The sequence below is a fragment of the Molossus molossus genome, unplaced genomic scaffold (genome assembly GCF_014108415.1).
Source record: "Molossus molossus isolate mMolMol1 unplaced genomic scaffold, mMolMol1.p scaffold_m16_p_21, whole genome shotgun sequence".
Lineage (NCBI taxonomy): Eukaryota > Metazoa > Chordata > Mammalia > Chiroptera > Molossidae > Molossus > Molossus molossus.
Genome location: NW_023425357.1, coordinates 4838218 through 4852107, shown reverse-complemented (window position 1 = coordinate 4852107; position 13890 = coordinate 4838218). Strand labels below are relative to the sequence as shown.

Genomic DNA, 13890 nt, shown 5'->3' with positions numbered 1-13890 from the left:
CCCTTCTCACCACAAGGGCCCTTGTTTGCTTCTGTAACTTGTTTCTTGATTCTTTTCTGCTACCTGTTATTTCTTCTACCTCTGTGAGTTTTTTTTTTTTAATCCTCACCCAAGGACATTTTTCCTTTTATTGTTGAGATACAGTTGGAAGGAGAGAGAGACAGAAACATCGATGTGAAAGGGACACATCGAGTGGCTGCCACCCACACAACCCCAACAGGAACGGGTACAAACTGCAACCGAGGTACGTGCCCCTAGGGTGAACCAAACCTGGGACTCTGGTCTGCAGGCCGACACTCTAACCGCAGGCCGAGTCAAACTGCACAGGGCAAGAAAAAGTATTTTAAAACATTAAAATAAATAAATAAGTAAAATCAATAAGGGTAAATTTTTATTTTATTTATTTATTTATATATTTTTAAAATTTATTTTCTTTTTTTTTTTTTTTTTTTATCCTCACCCGAGGACATTTTTCTATTTTTTGTACAGATAGAGTGGGAGGGAGAGAGAGGAAGGGAGAGAGAGAGAGAAACATCGACGTGAAGAGACACATCGAGTGGCTGCCACCCGCACGACCAACCAGGGCCAGGGACAAACTGCAACCGAAGTACGTGCCCTTAGCGGGAACCGAACCCGGGTCTCTCCAGACCGCAGGCCGACGCTCTAACCGCTGAGCCAAACTGGCCAGGGCTTAAAATTTATTTTCAAATCTTTATTGTTGGATGTAAAATGTATTGCAGATGTTCCACATTTTTCCCCCATTAACCCCCTCCTTCCCCCCTCCCACCTTTTCCCACACTATTGTCTGTGTCCATTGGTTATGCATATAAGTTCTTTGGTTTATTTCTTCCCACCCCCCAGACCCCTTTCCCTTTGAGGTTTGTCAGTCTAGCAATGAATTTGTGCTTCTTAATCCCTTCACCTTTTTCACCCATTCCCCCAACCCCCTCCCAACTGGCAACCAACAAAATGTTCTCTGTATCTATGAGAATGTTTCTGTTCTACCTGTTCATTTTATTTGTAGATTCCATTGTTGATAGATATGTATTCATTGCCATTTTGTTTGTTCACACATTTTATCTTTTTCTTCAAAAAGACTCTTCATCATTTCATATAATAACAGTTTGGTAGTGATGAACTCCTTTAACTTTTTCTTGTCTGGGAAAGTTTTTATATGTCCATCGATTCTAAATGACAGCTTTGCAGGATAGAGCAATTTTGGTTGTAGGTTCTTGCTTTTCATCACTCTGAATATTTCTTGCCACTCCCTTCTGGCCTGCAAAGTTTCTTTTGAGAAATCAGCTGACAGCCTTATGGGAACTCCCTTGTAGGTAACTAGCTGTCTTTCTCTTGCTACTTTTAAGATTCTCTCTTTGTCTTGAACCTTTTGCATTTTGATGATGATGTGTCTTGGTGTGGGCCTCTTGGGGTTCATCTTGTTGGGGACTCTCTGTGCTTCCTGGACTTGTATGTCTGTTTCCTTCACCAAGTTAGGAAAGTTTTCTGCCATTATTGTTTCAAACAGGTTTTCGATTTCTTGTTCTCTCTTTTCTCCTTCTGGCACCCCCAAGATGCGAATGTTGGCACGCTTGAAGTTGTCCCAGGGGCTCCTTACACTATCCTCATTTTTTTTGGATTCTTTTTTCTTTTTGCTGTTCTGATTGGGGATTTTTTGCTTCCTTATATTCCAAATCGATGGTTTGCTCCTTGGATTTACATACTCTTACTGAAGCTGTGTAAATTATTCTTTATTTCAGTTAATGCCTCCTTCAATTCTGTGTATTCATGATTTCTAACTGGTCCTTTTTTATGCTCTTGAGGCCCTCCCTAAGTTCACTGAGGTTCTCACTAAGTTCACTGAGCATCCTTATAAGCAGTATTTTGAACTCAGCATCTGTTAGATTGCCTATCTCCATTTCGCTTACTTATTTTCTTGGGGTTTTGTTCTGTTCTTTCATTTGGGACCTGTTTCTTTGTCTCCTCATTTTGGCTGCCTCCCTGTGTTTGTTTCAGTGTATTACTTAACGAGAGGTATGGGGCTCACTGACACCAGATGCTGCTCATTTGAAAGAATTTAGGAAAAACCTGAAGCAGGATCCAAGACAGGCCAATCCTATGGTTAAGCAAGTGGCAACAGCTTGGGTGGGCTTGAAAGTTGGGTGGGGTGGGCTTGAAAGTTGGGTGGGCTTGAAAGTTGGGTGGGGCGGGGCCTCAGGGCGTCAGCGGGGCGGGGCCTCAGGGCGTCAGCAGGGCGGGGCTACCAGTGTGAGCCAGGTTGCTGGAGTCCCAGATATGGAGACTGTCTGCCGCCCCTGGGAAGGGCTCACCAAAGGAACAAAGGCCTCTTACAGCACGTTTGTCCCAGAGAAAACCCCCTCTCCAGCCCTCGCTCCAGTGCCAAACAGCTCAGTTCTTTCCTGTATGTCTCTGGTGCCCCTCGAGCTGCCTCCCCTCCGAGCTTAGAGGGAGAGAGTCCTATAAGTCCGTGCGCGGGCCCTTTAAGGAGCTGCCTGGGGCTCCAGCCGCTTCAGCCTCCCTGAGCCTCAGTTCCTGCTGGTTTTTCCAGCCAGAAGTGATGGGGATTCTCTTCCTGGCACTGGAACCCTGAGCGGGGCACCTGGTGTGGGATGGGGACCCCTCAGTCCTCAGGAAGGACCTTCCCAGCCGCGGGAGCCTCCTGATTTTTATCTGCCACACGTGGGTGTGGGACCAGCCCATCGCGCCGCCCCCGCCGCCCCTCCTACCAGTCTGGATGTGGCTGCTGATTTAATTTCGTAGTTGTAGGACTTCCATTCAGCTTGATTTCAGGCGGTTTTGAATGATGGTAGTTTAGTTGTAACTTTGATGTGGTTGTGGGAGGACGCGATACCGTGTTTACCTACCCGCCATCTTGACCGGAAGTCCTCAAGATAAATTTTTAAAAAAGAAAGTCGCCCTGGCCGGTTTGGCTTAGTGGTTAAAGAGTCTGCCTGCGGTCCAGGAAGACCCAGGTTCCGTTCCCGCTAAGGGCTCGTATCTTGATTGCAGTTTGTCCCGGCCCTGGTTGGTTTGGCTTAGTGGTTAAAGAATTGACCTGTGGTCCAAGAAGACCCGGGTTCGGTTCCTGCTAAGGGCGCGTGTCTTGGTTGCAGTTTGTCCCCGGCCCTGGTTGGATCCTACGGGAGACAACCACTTGACGTGTTTCTTTCACGTCGATGTTTTTCTTTCTTCCTCTGTCTGTCTCTCCTTCTGTATCTGAAGATAAATGCAAAGATGTCCTCCGGTGAGGATAAAAAAAAATTATTATTTTTGTTGTTGTTGATTTTAGAGAGATAGGAAGGGATGGGGAGAGAGAGAGAAACATCAGTGAGAGAGAACATCAAGCACCCCCCTCTCGCATGATCCCACTGGGTTTTGGGCCCACATCCTGGGCAAATGCCCTGACCAGGAATCAAACCAGCGACCTTTTGGTACACTGTTAGGGAAAGGGAGGGAGAAATAGAAACATCGATGACAGAGACCAGCAATTGGCCACCTCCTACATGCTCCCCACTGGGGATTTGGCCCACAACTTGGGCATTAGCTCAGACCAGAAATCAAACTGGTGGCATCTTGTTGCACGGGTCGATATTCCACCATTAAGACAGGCTTCTGGGTTTTGAATTCCTTTCTAACCAGAACTCAAGTGCCAAGGATGCTGAACCGAGGTCCCTTGTGACCCCACTCGTCTAACAGTTTGTGCTGTTTTCCCAGGCAATGTTTTCTGGAAGAGAATGTTCTCATTTATTATTTATTTATTTATTTATTTAATCTTCAGCCGAGGACATTTTTGCATTCATCTTCAGATAGAATGGGAGGGAAAGAGGGAGGAAGTGAGAGAAACATTGATGTGAAAGAGACACATCAACTGGTTGACACTCGTACAGCCTTAACTGGGGACAAACAGCAACTGAGGTACGTGCCCTTAATGGGAACTGAACCCACTGAGTGAAAATTGCCAGGGCTGCATATTGATTTTTTTTTTTCAGCTGGTTTGTTTGAAGCAAATGTAGCCCTGGGTGGAGCGTGCAGAGTGGGTAGAAGTCACCCCTTGAGAAGGACATTGACATGTGAGGACAGTGTCGTCTGTGAGGGTGTCTTCCTGACTTTAGGAAAACCAGCTATCTTCTCCGATTGTAATGTAGAAAAACGCTGTAAAACTGCAATTTTCCAGAGCACTATGCAATCCATTGTCCTTTTGCTTCTTGGCAGTTGTGGCTGAAATACACTGAGAAGAATTCTCTACAGGTTTGGACATTTCTTACACGGACACCTCAAGCAATTGCATCGTGTGAAGCAAGGAAAGCTTCCCGGGAGGATTATCAGCATTTCCAGGGACTGAACTAACTGAAGACAGATTTCTAAACAGAAACCTAGAGCTGACCAGAAACTCAGCGAGCCAGAGCTTTCCCGCTGCCAGCTCCAGTCAGAGAGCAGAAGAAAATGGTGCAGGCTCAGGTGACTTTGTTTTTGTTTTTAATCCTTCTGGGGGATATTTTTAGCATTGGATATTTGAGAGTGTGGAATGGAGGATAGATGCATAGGGGTGAGAGAGAGGGAGAAACATCGATGTGAGAGACACACAACCATTGCTTGCCTCCCACAAACACCCCATCAGGGGCTGTGACCTTAACTACAACCCAGGCACTTGGCCTTGTTTAGAAATCGAACCCACAGGCCTTCGGTTATTCAGCTGACGCTCTAACCATTGTGCAACATGGGTCAGGGCTCAGTTTGCGTTATTCTTTTCTTGTTAATGTGTTTGTAATGCCTATAGAAAACCAACTTTGTTCCTATGGAAGGTATACATATATTTTCTGTCTCTTAAATATCAGAATTTGATTATATTAAATGTATTTCAAGATTGCCATGAACATTTAATTTCTTCATTGTATAGTGACAGCTAATTGGATGAATGTGTGGGTGACTGAATGTACAATTATAAATAGCATTTTACTAGGCATGTGACTATTCAACTGTATATTATAATAAAACAACCCGCTGTATACGTGCAGCGTATAAAGTACAAATGAGCAGAAAAATGAACATTTCTCCTATATCATCTGAATGATATTCCTCAATAAACAGCATCGTATTGTTACAGGAATCCCTGACCTTTCATGATGTGGCCGTGGACTTCACCTGGGAGGAGTGGCAGCTACTGGACCCCAATCAGAAAAAATTGTACAGGGACGTGATGTTAGAGAACTTCAGCCACCTGAAGTCAGTGGGTGAGGACAGCTCCCTGTGGCACCCAGCCTTACTCAGTTAATGGCTTTTCTGTTCTCACCTGCTTACCTCTTCAGAATAACTGCCTTTCCCCCAAAGTGTGGAATCTCAGATCATTCTCTTGCCCCAGACAGGAGGGTATGGTGTCCCTACTCCAGAGGGAAAAGTCCTTGTGTTAGAGATGTGAAACCTGTTCCTTTCCTCTCCTTGGCAGACCCCAGCCCTATTCAATATGTCTAAGTCTTTTCTCATTTTTCTTGAGCAGGGTATCAAGGTAGTAAACCAGACGCGCTCTCCAAGTTGGAACGAGGGGAAGAACCATGGAGAGCACAGGATGAGCTCCATCTAGTCTGTGAAGGTGAGTGAAGGAGACTCAACAGGTGGGCGGCCAGGAAGGCACATTCTAGTCAGAGCGGTGGCAGTGAATGAGGAAACTCACCCCATCCTCCCCGGATGAGAACCCTGTTTCTTTGTAGAAGTTTAGAGGAAAACATACATTTTTTCTCTTGTGAGCTCTGACCCTGGCTTATTTTATCTACCTCTTGTTTATATTGTTTTCTTTCTTGTAGGGTTCTCAGATCATCCCCATCTTTATTCACAGTCACAGTGTCTCTGCCTGTATTTCCACCTCTCTTGATATAAATTACATTTTTCAAGGCTCTCTGGAAACACAGAAGGTTGAATTCATCACCTTTTCTTTTACTACTGGGTTGACACATGCACCAAGAGGTCACCGTTTTGATTTCCAGTCAGGGTATATGCCCAGGTTGTGGGCCAAATTTCCAGTGGGTGGCATGCTGGAATTGGCCAGTTGATGTCCTCTGTTATTTATGTTTCTATCTATCTCTCTGTCTGTCCCTCTCCCTTCTACTCTCTCTCTCTAAAATTCAATAAAGAACAAAAAAAGCTGTAGATACAAATAGAGTGGAAGGCAAGTAGAGAGAGACAGAGAGACCTGAATCTGAGAGATACACAGGGATTGGTTCCATCCTGCATGACCGAGAGTGACCTGGACAGAGGATCGAACATGCAAACCAGGTACACATCTTTAATCAAGAACAGAATCCATGATCCTTTGTTACACAGGATGACACTCTAACCACTTACATAACAGGTAAGGGCTTAGATAAGACATTTTTTAGATTTATACATTCAGCCCGTATCTTCGTATTTCTACCTGGATATTTAATAATTGTATTAAACTTTGTTTCACCATCCACTCTAAATTTTGCCCTCATTCTGTACCGCAATAATACTGGATTTCTTAAGAGCCATTCTGTCTACCTAGTCTTTTAATTCATATATTTCCTAGTGTTCTTTGATATCATTAGTGAACCAGTCTTCTCTTTCCATAAAGGTTGTGGCAAAAGTCGATTTACATTGGTGAGAACGCAGAACAGTTTTTTCTTTTCTATTTTTTTATGCTCACACGAGGACATTTTTTTCCATTTTTTGTTCAGATAGAGCGGGAGGGAGAGAGAGAGAGAGAGAAACATCGACGTGAAAGGGACACATCAAGTCATTGCCACCCGTACGACCCATCCAGGGCCGGGGGGACAAACTGCAACCGAGGTATGCGCCCTTAGCGGGAACCGAACCCAGGTCTCTCTGGACCGCAGACTGACACTCTAACCACCGAGCCAAACTGACCAGGGCAGAACAGTTTTTTCTCAAAATGTTATTAATATTGCATCATTTTCTGAACACTGCAAACTACTTTTACCCGTCCCTATATATTCTCATTGCCTCCACCTCTGACATCTTGCTCCTTGCCCATGGTTCCCAAGCTGCAATTGCCTTTATTACATAGCTCCTGGTGTCTGTACATAGAATGTTAAATCTGGTTGTCCTACAAATTTGACTCACTTCTGGCCTTATCTACCTAGAAATAGTATTAGATGTGACAATTTCAGGTTTAGCCCCATAGGTCTGCCACCATTCAAATGTCAATCACAAGTCTCGAGTGCTCCTTGTATTTCTGACCCACGGGTTATGAATGGTAGGTTCTTGTGTGCCCCTCCTTGGCTTTAATGAATTTGCCAGAGCAGGCTGGACTGTGTGACCCTGTGGTTGAGCTTCAACTCACGCATCAAGCAGTCTTCAGTTGGTTTCCTGGTCAGGGCACAAGAAGGGGTTGTGGGCCTGGTTTCCAGTGGGGAGCATGCATGAAGATGTCAATGTTTGTTTCCCGGTCAGGGCACAAGCAGGGGTGGTGGGCCTGGTTTCCAGTGGGGAGCGTGCATGAAGAGGTCAATGTTTTCTCTTATTGATGTTTCTTTTTCTATCTCTCTCACCCTTCTCTCTGTAAAACCAAAAAAGAGGAAAAAAAATTTATTTTAATTTTTTTAATGTTTTATTTTATTATTTTTATTTTTAATCCTCACTGCAAGATTTTCCCATTTATCTGCAGATAGAGTGGGAGGGAGATAGAGGGAGAAAGGGGGAGAGAGAGAAATATCGATATGAGAGGGACACATTGATTGGTCACCTCCTGCATGACCCAACCAGGGCTGGGAACGAATCACAACTGAGGTACATGCCCTTGGCTGGAATTCAACCCACCACTCATGGGTCTATGGACAGATGCTCTGTTGCTGAGCCAAACCAGCCAGGGTTTATTTTAATTTTTGAACATGCTCACACTACTTGGAGAAATACTTATGTTTACTAGTTGATTATAAAGATGTTGTAAGAAATACAGATGAATGGATACAGGCCACATTCTGAAAAATCTTGAATACAGAAACTTTTTTTTTTTTGTATATTTTTTAATCCTCTCTGAGGATATTTTTCTGTATATCTTCAGACAGTGGGGGTTGGGGACAAAAAGGGAAAGAGAAAGAAACATTGACATGAGAGAAACACATCAACTGGTTGCATCCTGCTCAAACCTGACCAGGACTGGGGACGAAGTGCAACCGAGACAAGTGCCCTTCTCCAGAATCCAACCTATAACTCATTGGTCCATGGACTGGCATTCTGCCACAGAGCCAAACTCCCAAGGCCTAAATAAAAGAACTTTTTTTGTTGTTTTTTAAATTTTTTTCTTTATTGATTTTCCAGAGAAACATAAAAACATTGATGAGAGAGAACATTTACTGGCCGCCTGCCAATGTCCCACCACTGGGGATTGGGCCCATAACCTGGGCCTGTGCCCGGATTGGGAATTGAACCGGCGACCTCTTTTTGCATGGGTCAATGCTCAACCACTGAGCCACACCGGCCGGACTTTTCATTTATTTATTTATTTTTTATGGTAGAGTGGGAGGGAGAGAGGGAGAAAGAGAAACATTGACATGAGAGAGACACATCAAGTGGTTGCCACCCCCACAACCCCAACTGGGGCTGGGGACAAACTGCAATTGAGGTATGTGCCATTAGTGGGAACCAAACCTGGGCCTCTGGTCTACTGGGCCACGCACTAACCTCTGAGCCAAACTATCAGGACGAATACAGGAAGTGTTGTCTTTATGGAACTGGGGTAAACCATCCGCTCGGCAACTGTATTTGTTAAAAAAAGACGCAGACGGCTTGCGGTCCGGAGAGACCCGGGTGCGGTTCCCGCTAAGGGCATGTACCTCGGTTACAGTTTGTTCCCGGCCCTGGTTGGGTTGTGCGGCTGGTAGCCACTCGATGTGTCTCTTTCACATCGATGTTTCTCTCTCTCTCTCTCTCTCTTCCTCTCTCTCCCTCCCATTCTATCTGTACAAAAAAATGGAAAAATGTCTTCGGGTAAGGATAAAAAAATTTAAAAAAAGACGCAGAAATGTATTATATCTTCCTAAGAGTTCTTATAAAACTTTAATCCTGCCCTGGCCGGTTTTGCTCAGCGGTTAGAGCGTCGGCCTGCGGTCCGGAGAGACCCGGGTTCGGTTCCCGCTAAGGGCATGTACCTCGGTTGCAGTTTGTCCCCGGCCCTGGTTGGTCGTGCGGGTGGCAGCCACTTGATGTGTCCCTTTCACATCGATATTTCTTTCTCTCTCTCTCTCTCTTCCTCTCTCCCTCCCACTCTATCTGTACAAAAAATGGAAAAATGTCCTCAGGTGAGGATGGAAAAAACAAAACAAAAAAACTTTAATCCCTAGGCCCTTCCTTCTTTTCCATGGGTCAGTGTGTTGAGCCGAAAGGTGAGTCTTCTAATCAATTAGTGTTTCTGGTAACTAGTTCCACCTGAGGTTGTATAGAAACCCTGTGCATTCCTGGCCGGTTTGGTTCAGCGGTTAGATCATTGGCCTGCAGTCCAGAGAGACCTGGGTTTGGTTCCCGCTAAGGGCGCGTACCTTGGTTGCAGTTTGTCCCCGGGCCTGGTTGGTCATGCGGGTGGCAGACACTCGATGTGTCACTTTCACATCAATGTTTCTCTCTCTCTCCCTCTCTCTTCCTTCCGCTCTATCTGAACAAAAAATGGAAAAATTGTCCTTGGGTGAGGATTTAAAAAAAGAAACTTTGTGTTAACATTTATTAGCATAAACTCACATTAACTAGTAAATTTGATTTATATATACACACACACACACACACACACACATATATAACAATATGTACTCTTATCACTTAGGATATTGCAAGATTTTAGCAACTTCAGTGTTAAGAACTCTGGACAAAAACCACTTAAGTTTGAGTTTTTACAATGTAGGTTGTCAACTGAATACCTGACACGAAGTCATTTTTTAAAAACAGTTCTATATCAAACTAGGATTGGAAGAGATTACAAGGTGAATTACTGTTCTCTTCTTTCCTAGAATGCAGGCAAGATGATGATTCTCTACAGTGTCACCTGCAAATTGGTAAAGTTCAGATGAGTGCGGAACGATGCTGTGACCCTGACACATTTGCAAATATTGTTAATCATACTGAAGGTCATTTTCCGCTAAAGCACAATCGTAATCTTGAGAATCATGGAAAACCTTTACAATTAAAATTAAGTTTTAAAAAACAGAACAGAAGCTGTAACTTAACGAACTCTGTCGAGTTGAATGGACATGGGACTCCCATTCTGCATGGCAACGAACAACTGTGTTACCCTGAAATTATATTTCCTTTCAGTACGAAAAACGTCAGTAATAAATCCCAGGTCATTCAGCAACAGAGAACTCACAATGGAGAGAAACCCCAAGAATGTACTGAATGTGGGAAGGCCTTCATCAAGATGTCTCTTCTGAGTCAACACGATAGACTTCATGGTGAGGAGAATCCTAATGTATGCAGTCTGAGCAGGAAAGGCTTTTTTATTAAATACAATCTCCCTGAACATAGTGGAATTCAAGCAGCACTAAAGCAGTATGAGTGCTCTGAATGTGATAAAACCTTCCTGAATAAATTTGACTTGAACATGCATCAGAAAACTCACATGGGAAAGGAACTTAATGTAGGTACTGAATGTGGGGAAATGTTCATCAAAAAGTCTCAGTGCATTTGTCATCACCAAACTCACACAGGAGAGAAACCTTGTATCTATAGTGAATGTTACAGAAACAATGGCTGTACCACCACCCATCAGCAAAATCATGCAGAACAGAAGCCCTGTGTATGTAGTGTATGTGGGAAAGGCTTCACAGTTAAATCGAACCTGGTTGCACATCAACGGACTCATACAGGGGAGAAACCTTATATCTGTAGTGAATGTGGGAAAGGTTTCTGCAGGAATCGCTATCTGATTATACATCAGCTATGTCACACAGGAAAGAAACCCTATGTATGCAATGAATGTGGAAAAAGCTTCACAGTTAAGGTAAACCTGGTTGTACATCAACGAACTCACACAGGAGAGAAACCTTATATCTGTAGTGAATGCGGGAGAGGTTTCGCCAGGAGGAGCTGTCTGATTATACATGAGCGATCTCACACAGGAGAGAAACCTTTTAGGTGTAGTGAATGCGGTAAAGGTTTCCCAAGGAAATACAGCCTGATCGCACATCAGCGAAAACACACGGGTGAGAAGCCCTATGTATGTAGTGTTTGTGGTCGAGGCTTCATAATGAAAGGTGATCTTGTTTCACATCAGCAAACTCATTCTTCAGAGAAACGCTATACATGTAGTGACTGTGAGAAGCAATTCAGCAGGAAGAGATCATTGGTTGAACATCAGCGAATTCATACAGGAGAGAAACCTTATATCTGTAGTGAATGTGGGGAAGGTTTCATTGTGAAGAGATCTCTGAATATACATCAGTGGTCTCACACAGGAGAGAAGCCGTTTGTCTGTGGTGAATGTGGGAAAGGTTTCACCAGGAAGAGCCATCTGATTCTGCATCAGCATTCTCACACAGGACAGAAACCTCATATTTGCAGTGAATGTGGAAAAGGCTTTTCAGTGAAGAACAGACTTGTATTACATCAACAGATTCATTCAGGAGAGAGACTTTATTTCTGTCCTGATTGTGGTAAAAGTTTCACCAGGAGGAACCATCTCAGTGTACATCTGCGATCACACACGAAAGAGAAACCCTTAAATGCAGTGAGTGTGGAAAAGGTCTCCCAGTGACAGTGCGGCTGGTTGTACATGAATGGACTCACAGGAGAGAAACCCTATTTATGTAGTGAACGTGGAAAAAGCTTCACGGTGAGGTTAAACGTGGTTGTACATCAACAGACTCATATAGTAGTTAAGCATTTCTATACTCTATGTGGGAAACGTTTCTCGAGGAAGGACTCAGTCGTCTCACACAAGAGAGAAACAGTTTTTACGTAGTGAATGTGGAAAAGCATTTCTGGTGAAGAGCAAGCTGGTTTTACATCAAGGGAGTCATACAGGACAGAAACCTTATACATGTAGGCATGTAGGAACGATTTCAAAACCATGTGAGACCTGATCACGTGAAGGAAAACATGCAGGTGAGATATAGTGTATATGGGAAAGGTGTCACAATGAACAGTGATCTCATTTCACATCAGCAAACTTCATTCTTTGGTGAAATCGTGTATGTGCAGTGAATGTAAGAAACAATTTATAAGGAAGAGATCACTGCTCGAACATTTACAAATTTATATAGGGGAGAAACCCTGTGTGTGCAGTGAATGTGGAACAGGCTTCACAGTGAAGGCACAGCTGGTTTTACGTCAGTGGACTCATACAGGAGAGAAACCTTGTATCTGTAGTGATATGTGGGAGACAGTTCAAAAAAGTATCATCACACATCACCGAAAAAACAAGTGTAAGAAGTCCTGTATATGTAACGTATGTGGAAATGGCTTTACCATGAAGAGTGATCTCACTTTACATTAAAAAATGTGCACTTAGAAGAAACTATATATGTGCATTGAATGTGGGAAAGACCTTACCCTGAACTGTCATCTGACTGTACATACAGTGAACTCACACAGGAAGAAAATTTCTATATACAAGAAAAGTGGCTGAGGCTTTACTGGGAAAAGCATGCTTGTTGCACATTGCAAATACCCAGCAGAGAATTTACAGAGGAGAGAAACCCTGTGCATGGGATGAATGTGGGAATGCCTTCACTACAAAGTCAGGACTCAGTCTTTATAAGAGAAAACCTACAGGAATGGGGCCTTGTGGGCGTAACAGTTGTCGGGAAAGCTTTGGACCGCTTGGCAACCTTCCTGAAACATAAGAGTATTCACAAGTCATCACTTTGGGGTAAGCCCATTGCACATAGTAGACCCTCAAGGTAATAGTGTGGAATGAAGAATAACTTCATGCAAAAAATGTACTACTCAGTTTACTGATCAAAATCATTGTGTTTTATATTGATGAAAACATTTATCGACCAACTCATACATATATAGCCTTGAAGATACTTGAGGACACTGTGTATCTGAAAATTGTTTCTTGCGGTAACCCTTATCAATGTGGTAATCTTGGGAACCCTTTAGTGGACCTAGACCCCATCATGTAATCATGAAGTAGCATGAATGAGTGATTAGTTCTAATTATAAGAAACCATCTACTTAATAGATGTCACTTCCAACTATAAATACTTTTCTGTGGCAGTAAACATGGCATAGTTTTCAGGCATTTTTGTTGCCTCGTTTGTCAGTAAATCCATGAGTAATTACCTATGAACACAATTAAATTGGTCTTTTTATTTCATCTTTTTAACCATTGAGGGTATTTTTCTATTGATTTTTAGATAGAGAGGGCGGGAGGGAGGGGGAGAGAGGGAGAGGAAGAGAGAGAGAGAAACATCTATGTGAGGAGAGAGATTGATTGGCTGCCTCTGTACGATCTCCCCAGGATCAGGGACTGAACCACAGTGAGGTATGTGCCCTTGACTGGAATCCAAACCGCCCAGTGCTCAATTGTGGGGTCTTTAGCAAAACCTCAGATACCTCTGCGGAGGAAACAGTCCTTTAATAGCAAAGCATTCTGTCACATGTCTGAACACATGATACACCTCACAAGCCATTGGGGACAAGATACCTTCACCCTATTTTTACTTGTCATTGATGTCATAAGTTTTAAATAGTGGCAGCTACTTTCTTTATGTATTATGTTTTAATATGTATAAGACAATTGTGCACTGTATCTATTTCATTTTGTAGTAATTTTTACTTTTCTTTAGTTCCAAGTTTTTATTATTTCAGAATACCTGAAGTTCTTTTTTTTTTAATCCTCACCCGAAGATATTTTTCCATTTTTTGTTTAGATAGAGTGGGAGTGGAAGGGAGAGAGAAAGATAA

General features: G+C 43.3%; 2 protein-coding genes across 4 annotated transcripts in view; both read left to right on the top strand.

Moving 5' to 3' along the window:
* Positions 1–13890, top strand: part of LOC118638283 (zinc finger protein 615-like) — a 150100-nt gene that overhangs the window by 112922 nt on the left and 23288 nt on the right. The window contains exon 5 of one of the 3 annotated variants that reach the window (XM_036273990.1): positions 4267–4373. The exons of the other annotated variants lie outside the window; for them this stretch is intronic. Coding sequence (XP_036129883.1) covers positions 4267–4313 — 47 coding nt within the window. The 3' untranslated portion in view covers positions 4314–4373. Of the gene's footprint in view, positions 1–4266; positions 4374–13890 lie in introns of those variants that run through there. 3 annotated transcript variants of the gene reach the window in all.
* LOC118638296 (zinc finger protein 615-like) lies at positions 4364–13277 on the top strand. The gene is made up of 4 exons (XM_036274008.1): positions 4364–4476; positions 5123–5249; positions 5513–5605; positions 9990–13277. Exons 1-4 carry the CDS (start codon positions 4462–4464, stop codon positions 11729–11731), a joined length of 1977 nt encoding a protein of 658 aa, XP_036129901.1. The 5' UTR covers positions 4364–4461; the 3' UTR covers positions 11732–13277.